At 64.5% G+C, this 13644-nt stretch overlaps 1 protein-coding gene across 2 annotated transcripts in view; it reads right to left on the bottom strand.

Moving 5' to 3' along the window:
• Nucleotides 1-5173, bottom strand: part of KCNQ1 (potassium voltage-gated channel subfamily Q member 1) — a 313788-nt gene extending 308615 nt beyond the window's left edge. For both annotated transcript variants that reach the window (XM_021082619.1, XM_021082620.1), the window contains exon 1: nucleotides 4707-5173. In XM_021082619.1, coding sequence (XP_020938278.1) covers nucleotides 4707-5086 — 380 coding nt within the window. In that variant the 5' untranslated portion in view covers nucleotides 5087-5173. The remainder of the gene's footprint in view (nucleotides 1-4706) is intronic.

Raw genomic sequence — 13644 nt, 5'->3', positions numbered from 1 at the left:
GTCCCTGACACCTTTAAAAGCAAGAGCTTTGAAACCAGACCCCGCAGGTGGCACTCAGCGCCCCGGGGGCACGGCGCTCCAGGCTGGCCTCACTGCTCCCACGGCTGCTCGGCCTGATGAGACCTGCTTCCGGCTCCGGAGCAGGTGTCTGGGTTTGGGGCTGCTCGCCACTCCCAGGGCTGCACCTGGCAGGGACCTCTGCCCTTGTACACAGGCCACACCAGCTCCCAGGCTCCCAGCGCCCTGGCCTCGGGCAGGACAGCCCCACCAGGCGGGCGGTGTGTGATCTTCCTGGGGTCACTATTCAAAGTCCCACAGACCAGGGTGGGGTGGGGGCCTTAAACCACAGACTCGGAAGCTGGAGTCTGAGGCAGGGGTGGGCAGGGCTGGTCCCTCCCGAGGCCTCTCTCCTGGGCGTGTGGACGCCCGTCTGCCCCCCGTGTCCTCGCAGGGCCGTCCCTCTGTGCGTGTCTGTGTCCCGACCTCCGCTGCCTCTAAGGACCCCGGTCCTGTGGGCTTAGGGCCCCACCCTGGTGACCTCATTTAACTTAATCATTTCCTCAGAGGCTCCTTCTCTAAACACGGTCATATTCTGGGGAGCCGGGGGGGTCACGGCCCCAATGTATCCTGCGGAGTCACATGATTCAACCCAAAGAGGGAGACCCCGAGGCATCCATACCGTCCGTCCTCCTCCGGGATGTCCCTCAGCCGCTCTGGGACCCAGTGTCTGTCCCCTCCCATCCCCCAGCCCTGGGCACCCCCTGGGTGCAGGCGAAGCTCCCAGCCCAGAGCCCACAGAGAGCCAGCGACTCGGCGCCAGGCCCACGCAAACGTCCTTCCACCTAAGCCACCCTGCCCGAAGGCGCCAGCAACCACCACGCCTGCCACAGAGGAGCAGATGGGGACTCGGGGAGTTCAGACCTGGCAAGTTGGCCCAGCTGTGGGGTAACACTCGGGCACGAAGCCTGGTGCCTGCCCCGTGGCCGAGCTCCCTGCACCAAGGTGGCCTGCTGACCCCTGATCTCAGCCACCTGGGGCGCCCCCCAGCCCAGGCTCTGGGTTCTCCCACCCCCCGGACTTTCCCTCCCCCCCCACCCCTTGGAGCCTCAAGACCTTCCCCTCAGCTGGTGGCCCCGGTGCCCCTACTAATGCCAGGCCATGACGCGGAGCTTGACCCATGGACGGCAGGAGTCCAGAACCATCGGGCTGGGCGGTGGTGAGTAGGAGAGCAGGGGCCAGGCCCTGGAGAAGGGGACACCAGAAGGAGAAGCCCCAGAAGGGAACTGGGGGCCAAGCGACAAGCAGGGGCGTCTCTAAAGCGGATGGTGGGGAGACCGGAGAGCCCGCCGAGCCCTCGGCCCTCCCGGACCGGCTCCCATGCGGGGTCTGCAGAGAGGCCACCCAGGGCCGCTTCAGGACCCTGACCCTGAGCCTGGAGTCGGCCAGGCACCCGGGACCCATGCGGGTCTGGGAGCTGGCCTCTGCTTCCAGAACGTCGGGCGGGCTCAGCCCAGCAAACCGCCAGGGCAGGCTTCCAGGGCATCAATGATTAACGCTCCCTATGAAGGCGCCGCCAAAGCCACCGCAAAGTTCTTGGGAACCCAGGAAAGGCAGGGTGGCAGGGCCAGGAGGCCCCAAGCCGAGGTGGAGCCTCAAACCTCTCCTCAGCCGCATCCGGATTACCCAGCACCTCCCAACCAGCGGGGTCTGCCGGAGGGGGCGCAGGGCACCTGGCCACACATGGGAAACTGAGGCATGGAGGGCTTGCCCAGGCTGCGGGGGTGTGGAGCAGCTGGGAAAAACAGAGTCTGCGCATTTCTCCCTGAGCTGGGGCGAGGGGGGGGGGGACGGTTCCCTGGGGCTCGCATGACTGGAAGCCCCTCACCCATTGGTGAGGACACAGAACCCAGGGGCGGCCTTCACCCTGCCCTCTGCAGAGGAAGCTGGGGGCCCAGCCCAGTGGCCAGGGGGCTGCTGGGGGTCCCTGGACCCCGCTCCAGGCATCCACTACCCGGCCAACCCCAGCCAAGGGTCACCAGCCAGACCAAGGAGGCCAGGTCTCCCCACCTGTGCCCTCGGCTAGAGCGCGAGCTGCCACGCGGTGGGGACGTGAAGCGCCTCAGAAGAGGCCTGGGGGCCGGGGGCAGGAAGCCCGAGCGGGCGGGGCAGTGCCCGGGCGGCAGCGTCCTGCCCCCTGACCCCAGCAGACAGGGCAGGCCCTGCGCGCACAGGAAGGGCCGCTCTCCTTTTGGCCGGAGCAGGGGTTCCCTGACCGGGAGGGAGCAGGATATCCTGGCCTCCTTCCCCAGCTGCGCCTGGGAGCATGTGCCCGGCCCTGCAGGGCCCGCGGGACAGTGGCCCCACAGCCACCGGGCCCAGCCCTTCAAGGCCGGGCTCGTCCTTCCCAGGCCGGAAACCCAGCTCGGCCTGGCTCGTTACGATCACCCCTCACGTTTCGCCATCTGCCTCACCAAGGACAGAGGTGCCACTATCTTTCTGTGCCACTGTCGTAGACGCTTCTCAGAGCAACACCAGGGCGCGGACGGGCACCGTGAGCCCTTTTCTCCAAGCTGCTCCACTCAGCCCCAGCTGCCCCTGAGATCCCAGCTTGAGGCCAGGTCCCCTCGAGACACCGGCCAATCTGGAGAGTGTCTGGGGCCTGGCTGACCTCCTGGAGACACCTGGGGTGACAGGGCACCTTCCCGGGCCCCAGGGAAGCCAGGCCCCCCGCCTAGCCAGGGTCCACCTGCAGCCCCTCCCTGCACGGGGCGCTGGGACATACCTCTTACAGGCGGGGGCCAGAGCTGGAAAGGACTGGCCCAAGGTCACCAAGCCAGCCGCAGGGGCCTCCCTCTCCCAGCGCCCCCAGGGGAAGCCGCTCAGCCACTGTCCCCAGAAGGCACCCTGCCCTACAGCTCCTGGGGCGGCTGGGCAAGGCTGCCTCTGCTGAGCAAACTTCCGAGAGCTAAACAATCAGAATCAGGAAGAAAACACGAGTGTGAGCAGGGACTTCCTCTGGCCTGTGACGGGCCCTCTTCCTCCTCCAGGCACCTTGGCGGCCAGGGAGCCCGGGCCATGTGCACCCTCAGGCCTGCATCTCAGGACTCGGACCCGGGGGCTGTCTGCAGCCCAGGCCTTGGAGCCCTCCCGGGTGGGGGAAGGGAAGGCACTGCTGCCCTGCCCGGCCATTCCCTGCCATGCCTCCCCGTCAGTGCCCAGAGCTGGCATACACGACTGTAGGACAGAGAGATGGCTGCGCAGGGTCTGCTCCAGGACGCATCAGCTGGGCATTCCTCCTACCCCTGGGCACCTCGGGGAGCTCAGGGTCCAGCGGGTGAAGGCTGGGAGGCAGCAGCCCACGTGGCTGCTGTTGGCTGGGTGCTCACAGGGCCGGCACAACCCAGCTGGGATATACACACAGACAGCCCCCAAGCCTCAAGCCAGGCCACCGCCGCGACAGCTACAGGCAAGGCCGCCTCTCCCACAGACCAGCTACGGCCAAGGGAGGCACCCTCTGATCCCCAGGGAGCTGGGGCTGAGGAGTAGAGAGGAGGCTTGAGGACACTGTCCCCAAGACCTGCCCTCCTGCTGTGGAAAGCAGCAATCCCAGTGCCACCTGCGCTCAGAGGAGCAGACGCGAGGAACTGAGGCCGAGCTGCCCCACCTGGCCGCACCTGGCAAGGTGATGCTCCAAATCCAGCAGGGGCCTGGCTCCCTCTGCTCCCCTGGGTGCCAGTGGCAGCTACCAGTGGGACGCAAGAGGGCCCTGGACACCCCCCAGCCGCGTCTCGCCCAGCCACAGGACAGCCAAGGAAGCCGAGGCAAGCACCTGCCACCCCCAACAGGAAGCCAGAAGGTCACCCCCTGCAGCCCCCAGACGATGGCCAAGCCCAGGCTCACGGGCCAGAGACTGGCCCCACACCAAGGAGGGGCGGGGAGGGCCCCTCGTGCCCCGTCCCTGAGAAACGGCGCGCCGCGCCCTGCCCTGCCCGCTCGGGCGCCCAGAGCAGGAATCCAAACCACCTGGGGAACAGCGGGGCCAGGTGTTGCCGATAAGGCCCCGCTTTCTCCACCGACTCACTGAGAGGATCAGGGCCCCAGGCCTCTCTGCTCCAATCCGGGTTTTCACGAGCCTGGCTGGATTAACGCGGGGCCATGCTGAAGCGTCAGGCAACACCACATGGCCTGCCACCCTCTGGGGCGGCCCTGCTCCCGCCCAGGAGCCCCCCCAGGGCTGCCTGGACACCAGGGGAGGCTCTGAAGTGTAGCTGCACCTGCAGAAGCATGGGAGCCTCCCCCTCTTCCTCCCAGAGCCCCTCTTCACCCCTGCACCCGCCTTGTCTCAGGATCAACACCTGGATGGCCCCTCCAGGGAGAGGCGGCAGAGGAGCGGGCCGCTTTGGGCTCGGGCCCTCTTCCCCAGCTGCCGCCCCCCCCCCCAAACACACACATGCCTGGGCAGCGCCAGCGGGAGCCTCTCACCCCACAGGGTCAGTCCCACATGTCCCTGAACTTCAGCGACAGGCTCTGCGCGGGTCTGGTTCTCCCATTAACCGTTCCCTTCCCTGCCCTCTGCTCTGGGTCGCAGCTCCGACAAGGTCCAGGCGGCAGCAGGTGGCATGAGGACAGAGCTCCCCCACGCCCTCCCCAGCCCCCTGGAAAGCGTCCCCCCCCCCAACCTCGTGTGGGCTGGCAGCGATACTCACACAGCAAAGTGGTAGACGAAGCACTTCCAGCCGGTGGGGCGTTCGAGGAAGTTGTAGACGCGGCCCTGGATGTGAGTGCGAGCGAGCAGCGGGCGGCGCGCGCTGTAGATGGAGACGCGTGGGTCGAGGCTTACGCGGGGCCGCGGGCCAAGGTCGGCGGCGGCGGGGGACGCGGCGGGCGCGGCGGGGGACGAGGGCCCCGGGACTCCGGGAGGGCCGATAGGTGCGTAGAGCGCGCCGCCCGTCGGGCCGCCCTCGGCCAGCTCCAATGAGAAGGGGCACTTCTTGGCCAGGCCCGCACTGCCCCGCCGGGCGCCTGGCAGGCGGCCCCCGCCCCAGCGCTTCCTCTCGGCCCTGGGAGGGGAGGTGGCCGCGGCCATGGCCAGGCAGGGCCCGCGGGGGCCGGCCGGGCGGCAGCGCCAGGAGTGGCGGGTGCTGTGCAGGCGGCCGGGGCTGCCAGGCCCGCCGCTGCCCGCCCAGCCAGGGCGTGGGGGGCGGGGCCGCGAGGGGGTGGTGGCCGCGGGCGGGTCCCGGGGGCCGGCGAGCCCCGCCCCGGGCCGGACGCCCCGCCCCCGACCCACTTTTGCGCACCTGGCGCCTCAGCCCCCGCCCCGCGATGGGCCCCTCCCGCGTGGTCCGCGCCCACCTGTTTGCATTCCCGTCTCTCTTGCTTGACCCACCGTGCCCACCTGCTCCGTCCGCCCCCTCTGCGCTCCTCGCTCCGTCCCTTCTGGGCCCGAGATTTTGCCCGCACCTCCCCTCACGCCCACCCGACGGCTAGGTCGGCAAGAAGCCCCCAGGGAAGCCAGGGAGGAAAGCGCTGGGTCAGCAGGTGCAGCCACCAGACCTGCCCGGGCAGGAGGGCGGGGTGGGGCTTAGGCACTCAGACCCCCTCTGAGCCACTTCGCCTAGAATAGCAGTGAAGGGGAAGGAGGAGCGCGCCAGGAGGAAGGCGCGTGCCTTCACTCGGAAAGTATTGACGGCATGCCTGCTGGAGCCCTGCCTGTCCCCGGGGCCCACGGACACCTGGAGCGCCCCCTGAGTTCCCGGGTTCCTGAGCAATAGTCCCAGCACGGGTGACGTGGGAGGAGAATGTGGTCAGGTCGGTGCCCATAGGGCACCTGTGGGCAACACGGGGCCATTGTCAGACAGGGATGGCCCGGTGGGGGGTGGGGGAGCCATGTGCGTGGGGAGGATTCCAGGACTCCTGAAGCCGAAGTCGCTGGGTCTGGACAGCGGCACGGGAGGCAGGCTGCCCTGGCAGGTCAGGGGAGAGGCGCTGGAGACTGCATTTCTGCCCTCCTCGCCCTCCGGACGGGGCTGCCACTGCACCCCTGGGTTTGCCCGGTGGGGGTGGTGTAGAGGTGGGGGTTAGGGTCAGAAGGAGTTCATGCCCTGGCACCTGGGACCCTACACTGGGCCTGGCATCAGGGTGGAGGATGGGTGTCCAGAAGGAAAAAAACGGCTTCCCTCAGGACATTGTCCTGGGCAGGGGGACAACCACCCCACCACATGGGGACCTGTAACCTCGGGGACACGTCACGGGTCCTGACTAAGCACTCTGGACTGATTTATTTAATGTACCCCACCCACCCACCGAAAGTCAGTTCTTGCTGGACGAGGGCAGGCCTGCCTTCGGCCCTGACTCCCCACACCTCGGGTGGTGCCTGCATAGAACCACGCAGTTTGTACTTGCAGAAAGAATGAGTGCAGTGGGTCCCAAACCGTGCCAGGCACTGCAGAGACTCAGGCCACGGAGGCAAGGGAGCCTTGCCAGGAAGTGTACCCCTTAGGATACAAAATGGGCCGAGAGCCAGGAGAAGGGGAGAGCCTTCCCCCGCAGGGCCCCGGGGACAGGCAGGGCTCTCGCGGGCGTCCAGTCAGTGCCTTCCGAGCGAAGGCTCGCACAGGTGTGGTTTCGTGCATCCGCAGCCCATGGCGCAGGAGGAAGAGGAACGTTTAGTAGGCGGGCATAACAGCTGGAGAGCCTTTGAGAAAGAAGGAAGGTAGAGTCGATCCGCCTTGCACACAACGCCCAGGAATTCATTTCAATTGGATCCGAGGCTTGAAATCATAAAAGTTGGGACGTAGCCGTGTCCGTTCTACAGGAAAGCATGGGTGAATTCTTCAACACGCTGCCAGTGGGGAAAACTTCTCCAACCACGGCTGAAACCCAGAGATGATGGCTGAAATGCACCAAGCAAGACAAACAGATGACAAACAGGGGTGAGAATGTGAGAAGGCTCCGTTGCGCTGATACGTAAAGAAGGCTAAAACAGAGCAGGAAGTGGTGGGCCCCAGACGTGAACAGCTCTCAGGGGAGGCGGTCGTGACCTCTGCACTCAGGGAAAAACGCTCACCGTCACTCGCAGCAAAAAGAAATGCAAATTCAAAGTACACGCCAATCCCATTGCTCACCTATCTGATTGGCGAAACTCCAGACCGCAGGCTCCGTGGGTGGGGCCGAGGGAGAGCAGGTGCTCTGGGCACAGGGTCGGCGGGACGGGGTCCGGGCGGTGTCAGGAAAAGCACCTGCACCATTTGGCCTGGCTGGTTGTTCCCACCTCTAGACTAACCATCCCTAGTCCCGCCAAAGACAGGTGGGAAAAACAGAAAACATTACACGGGTTCCTCATTTGGATTTTAGCAGAAGACAAGAAGCTACCGGAACGCCCTTCAATTTGCGGAATCCTGCTACGGTACCAGGTCGCCCTGGCCGGGATCACACCTGATGCTCAGGAAACAAGGGAGTCCTGGAGAATTGCCTCGTTAGTGCTGCCGCCACCGGCGTCGTTGCTTTGACATGACAGGGACTTCTGATCGATGTGGCACCTGTGTCCTGTTAAATTCCTCGGGAACCAGGGTTTTCGGGAGACAAGAGGTGTGAATCCGAAACCAGAGTCCAAACCCGCCCTTAAATTTGAAGGGAGGACATTAGCATAACCTCCTTAGCGATTTTATCTTAAAACGAGACTCCTGTCTAGCTCTGCTGAAAAGTTTTTGCATCAAACTGAGTGAAACAAGTCAGAAAGACAAAGACAAATGCCAGATGCTATCACTCATATCTGGAATCTAATATCCAGCACAAAGGAACCTTTCCACAGAAAAGAAAATCATGGACTTGGAGAATAGACTTGTGGTTGCCCGGGGGGAGGGGGAGGGAGTGGGAGGGATGGGGAGCTCGGGGTTATCGGATGCAACTGGGAATGGATTTACAATGAGATCCTGCTGAGTAGCATCGAGAACTATGTCTAGATACTCATATTGCAACAGAACAAAGGGTGGGGGAAAAATGTATACATGTAAGCGTAACTTGGTCCCCTTGCTGTACAGCGGGGAAAAAAATAAATAAAAAATTTTAAAAAAGAATTAGGGATGACAGCATATCAAATCCATTCATTCAAGATGACCCTTGAACCTCCTCATTGGCCTTTGGTCGGAGGCGAGGGCCCATTGTTCCCAAATGCGTGAGATTCCCTGGATAAACTGAACTTGGGGGAACGAGAGGCGGCACGTGCTGCGGGTATATGCACCCAAGAGTCTCAGGGCGGATGATGCGCTGGGGAAATGCTTCCAAGTCATCCGCGGGGGGCGGCGGCAGGGCTAGAGATTAAACCAGCCGGCTCTGCCTTGCTGAGCCTGCCGGGGCACAGCCTTGATTCCCTGCTCTTTCCACTCGTGTAAGTTTCCGTGTTTAAACAGTTTCAGCGTGGCCACCCAAGCACCACCCAGGCGAGATGGGGGGCTGAGCTGTGTGGGAGCTGCTCTGGGGGTCCTCACGGGAGGCCAGGCAGGGGGGGAACGGGCAATTCCCTGAAAGCTCAGAGGAGCTGGAGGGGGACGTGGTGGGGGAGGGAAGCCCGGGGCGCAGGTGCAGAGAAGTGAGGCTGGCGCTGCGCTCAGGTTCGGGGGCGGGCTGGGGGTGGGGGGCGAGGGCAGGGCCGGCCTGCAGGAGCAGGAAGCACGAGGCAGGCCTGCTGCAAGGTGGGCAGTGAGGGTGACCAAGCCACCGGCTCCCAGCTGCCCTTCAAGCGCCCCCCCCAAAACCAGGGAAAGCCCCTCCCTCCCCAGGACCTGCTCCTTGGTCACTGGTCACTTGGGGTTCACTTGCCACACCCTGGCGTCCTGGACACAGAGGCTGATGGATCTACCTGGCTGCGCATGGACTGGGAAGCCCCCTCCCTGCTTCTCAGGTCCATGGTCTGTCTCTGGGCCTCAGAACTTTCTGGAAATGCCACACTCACCTTCCTTCAGGGGCATGTTGCCAAGACCCTTGGGCACCCCATATGCACCCCATGCTGGGCCAGCCGTGGGAGGGGCCCAGAGGTCAGCCAGCACCTGGGGGAAACAGAGGCTGGGGAAGCGGCGGAGTGGGGCCCCGTGTCCAGGCTTCCTGGCTGGCATCCCCTCCAGCTCCACGCTGACCCGCCCGCTCACCCACTGCCTCCTGAGTCCTGAGGGCCTGGTGCCAGCACTGCTCGCCTGCTCCCACCCCCACCCCCAGCTAGAGAGCCGCGTGCACAAGGCCGGCCTTTCTGGGGCTCAGGGTCAGCAGCGGGTGAGGCGAAGAAATCCAGGGGACAGGGGTAGGGGGGCTTGGGGGATCTGTGCTGCAGCCCCGCCGGGCCCAGGGCTCTGAATTTTAGCAAGCTCCTCTCCCTCCCTCTCGGGCATCACCCCGAGACGGAGGCCGAGAGGCGTCCTTCCACTCACTCTGACCCGACTCCGTCTCTCCCTCCGTGGGCCTTCGGAGGGCACACCACAGTTAACCCGTGTGGACAGTGGCCCCACTCAGGAACAAGCCGGTGTCCCAGCCCAGCCCGCAGGACGGACGGAGCTGAAGGCACTGTCGCAGAGGAGGCTCCAGCAGGGGGAGGTCCCAGGGCCTGTCACAGCCCTCCCGTCGCCCCCGTGCCATGCTGGGAGCCGCCGGGAAGGCTGAGGGCAGGGTGTGCCCTTGTGTGCAGGTGCGTGTGTGCCAAGCATGTGTTGCACCCGTGTGTGTGGCTGTATATGTCCTCGTATGTGCCCACGAGCCCTTTCGTGACCACACAGGGAAAGGGGACACTCATCCCTGCTCCGAGGGGCAGCCTCGGGGGCGTGGGACCCGGGGGCCTGGGAGTGGGGTTGTCAGGAGAGACAGCTGCTAGGGGCAGAGTCGGGGGGCGGGCGGCGACTCCGAGGGACAATGCCTCCCGCCCATCTGGCCAGCCCACGCGGGTCACCTGGCGGCTGGGCCTGGCCCACGGGCTCTCACCGCGGCTCACCCCTCCCCGCCCAGGATCTGGTCCCACCGGCCCGGTCAGGGAGTGGGGTGCTGCCCGCTGTTTTCCTTGATCCGAGGTCAGGTCACCTGACGTCACCGCCTTCCCCGAGCTGGTCTCGTGCTCCCGGTTCTCACATGTCCCCAGATGGCTATCAGGGCTGGCCCAGCTGACAGAGGGCCTTTCTGGATGTTCTCCAACTACCGCTCTCCAAATTAAGCAAGAGATTCACAAAAGTCTGGGGCCACTTGCCAGGGTGGTCGGCGGAGGGAGTGGGTCAGTTTCAGGGGAGAGTATTGTGGCCAGAGCTGGACGCACCCCAAGGCCCCCTCCGGTCACCCTCCCACTGGCCCCTGACCTCCCGTCCCCTTCCAAGGGGACATCTTAGGGACAGCCCAAGAATCCAAAGCCTGGTGATGAGGGCCCAGGACAGCTGGAGCCTGGCAGGGTGTCCCCCACAGAAGCCCTGAGGGGCCGTCCTGCTGGGGAGAGGTCGGGCTCAGGGTTCAGGGTCAACTGGCAGGGCCACATTGTAATAACATCTTTGCTGGGAATTTGCACGGACCACTTACGAAACTGACTTGAATTTATTTAGACTGCTAGCCCAGCTGCTGCAAGGACGCGCGGCCTGGGGCCCTCTTTGCTGAAATCACCCCTAAAATGGGTGTCCTCAGACACTCCCCTGACGCTTTGGTTTCTTTGTGACCCCACAGCGTGAGGTCAGGGGCTCTCGCAGCCAGCCAGGGGGACCCTCGGGGACACATGCCTGCCCGGCACAGCCTGGGGCCTGACATGCTCCCGATTCTGATCGCCGAGACGAGACCTCCCCACCTCCCCAGGCACCCGCCCACCACCCACAGCCCCAAGCGGACCCTTCCTGAGCCCAGGCGCTGTCGCCCTGGGGCGTCTGCGCAGCCGTGGCCTCTCCTTGCGAGAGAGTCAGGTGGGGCTCCCAGCCACACGGGGGGGGGGAGGATGGGAGACCTGAGCCACGTGGCCTGGTCCTTAATCCTTGGAGGCCATGGTGGGCAATGTCCCAGCCAGGGTCCTTGTCACCTGGCTGATGTTGCCACCCTGACACTTCGGCCGATGGGGCTGGCCCTCCGAAGTCCCCCTACCCTGTCCACCCATGCTGGGCCTGAGCCGAGTGGACTTGGAGAGGGCGTGTGAGCGGGTCAGCCAGGGTGAAAAAGCTGACAGCAAAACAAGGGTGATGGAGGAGGAGGAGGACGAGGCCGGGGTGACTCGGCCAGCTTACCGCTATTTATCGGGCGCCTACTGAGCTCCCGGCCTTGCTAGGCGGTGGCACTTGGAAGGCCAGTGGAGAGGAAGGCGAGGCCTGCCTGCGGGGGTGGTGGCTACAGGACAAGCGCACCTGCTGTGGGGGGCAGGCCTTCGCCAGTCCCCTCTCCTCCCCCACAGCCACCCAGAGCCTGTGCGTGAGGGCCCCCTGAGGGCCGAGACTGACGTGCTCATCTCCCAGCCCAGGCATCAGGGAAGCTAAGCAAAGGTGTGTGGGTGACGGAGAGAGGCGTGGAGGCACAGGTGGACGGAAGGGAGGGTGGGTGATGGGTGGATGGTGGGTGGATAGTTGGGTGGATGACGGATGGCTAGTAGGGTGGATGGGGGGTGGATGGATGAGCAGAGGGATGGGTGAATGGGTGGGCAGGGGGGTGGATTTAGGGTGGTGAGGCTGGGTGAATGGCTGGATTACGGGCAGGTGAACAGACGGATGGATGTGGGGGCAGAGGGATGATGAGCAGGAGAACGAGCCTTCCTTCAGTTATTCATACAAATGTTACCTTCCCAGCGAGATACAGTCCTTGAACATTTAAAAATAAAATTCCTCAACTATCCGTCAGTCCAGCCATCCAGGTTCTTGCCTGCTTTACTTCTCCCCACACCCCTATTTTATTTTATTTTATTTTATTTTATTTTAGGCTGTGCCCGTGGAATGTGGAAGTTACTGGGCCAGGGATCAAACCTGCACCACAGCAGTGAAAACACTGGATCCTTAAACTGATGAGCCACCAGGAGGGGTCAAACCAGAGCTGCAGTTGCCAGCCTACACCACAGCCACAGCAACGCGGGATCCTTAACCCACGGAGCGAGGCCAGGGATCGAACATGCAACCTCCTGGTTCCTAGTCGAATTCATTTCCACTGTACCACAATGGGAACTCCTCTCTCTTTTCTTTAATTTTTTTTTTTTAATTTGCTTCTTATTTCTCTCTTGTCTACACATGGCCCAGCACTGCGTTGGTGCAAGGAAGTTGCTCCATCATCTGTTGACCGACTGATTGAGCTGATGGCTAACGGGATGGTCGAGGAGGGGGCGGGTGATGGGGGCTCAGGAGAATGGGGTGGGGGTCACAGATGCCTGTAGTTTAGTGAGACGTCACACCCAGGGCCCAAGAAGAAGGGGACAGAGGGGCAGCTGTGGACTGCTGGGGCACTGGCATTCCGGCTGCACCCGCAGGGCAAGAGCCTGTGTGTCCACACACATGCACCCGCAGACACACACACACCGGTCCGCGCCCGCCCTGCCGCCGCTCTCGGTGCCCGCGGGCATGTGCAAGGAGCTCGCTCCTCCGGCCCGGGGCCCGCCAGCCCGCCCCGCACTCCACGCCAGGGTCTGCTCTCTGAGGCCAGAGTGGATGGCTGCTCCTGCGGGTGAGACAGCGACGGAAGCGGGTCCAGTTTACCACCCAGCCCTCGGGGCGGGGAGGGCACTGGGAGATGCCTCCTTCCTGCAGCCCAGGCAACTCCAGTCACAGGGCGGTGGGAGGAGAGGGAGGGCGTCTGGGCCGGAGGGTGAGCGGGAGTCCCGGCTCAGCCCCTGGGCGGCCTCTCCGGCCCCTCTCTCCCCGTCTGTGACGCATGGATGCCCCCTCCCAGGGTTGATGGAAGGACTGGGGCCCCGGGCAGAGAGGTGGCCAACTGCAGGCACTGCCCGAGGGGCCAGGGGCCCAAGGCCTGCCGGCTGCCCCCGTCCCTCCCCTTCCCCGTCCTGCTCCTGGGGGTGGAGGCCATGGACAAGGGGTCACCTGCCCGATGCAGGGTCCCGGCGGAGAGGATCCCGATGGTAACTTCAGGGAGGGGACGCGGGCCATGGCTGTGGGGACGAGGGATGGCAGGAAGGAGGGATGGCGGGGGGGGCGGCAGGAAGATGCGGGAGTGGGGCCGAGGCTGGGCTGCTCTCTCTGGATGGCCCCTAAACGAGGGGCCCATGGGTCCCCAGCCTTCACTGAGGGCGCTCACGTCAACCCAGAAGTGGCAGATGAGGGCTGTGTCCTGCAGAGCCTGCCCTGCCTTCAACCAGGAGTGGCAACCCCCCCAGGGACCAGGACAGGGCCCTTCCTGTCCCAGGAGCTGAGTCTGGACCCCCTGCAGACCTGAGAGTGGCACTGAGTGGGAGGAGGCCCCCAGGCTGGCAGGGAGACCCAGGGCCAGCCAAGCCCCTCTCTGGGTTGTGGCTTCTGTGCCAGGAGCTCAAGAGGACTCAGGGGCCCTGGAGCCTTCCTGGGAATTAGGCCTTGAGTGGACCCGGCCGTCTCTGCCGAGGGGAGGGGCATGTGTGCGTGTGTGTCCCCCAGGCCCCAGGCGGGGACAGAAGATGGGCGTGTCTGTGGCCAGCCTGCTTTGGAGCGGGGTCAGCCTGCGCACAGGCAGAGG

The sequence above is a fragment of the Sus scrofa genome, chromosome 2 (genome assembly GCF_000003025.6).
Source record: "Sus scrofa isolate TJ Tabasco breed Duroc chromosome 2, Sscrofa11.1, whole genome shotgun sequence".
NCBI lineage: Eukaryota > Metazoa > Chordata > Mammalia > Artiodactyla > Suidae > Sus > Sus scrofa.
The sequence above is the reverse complement of the archived record's forward strand: the minus strand, read 5'-3'. Positions and strand labels throughout refer to the sequence as shown.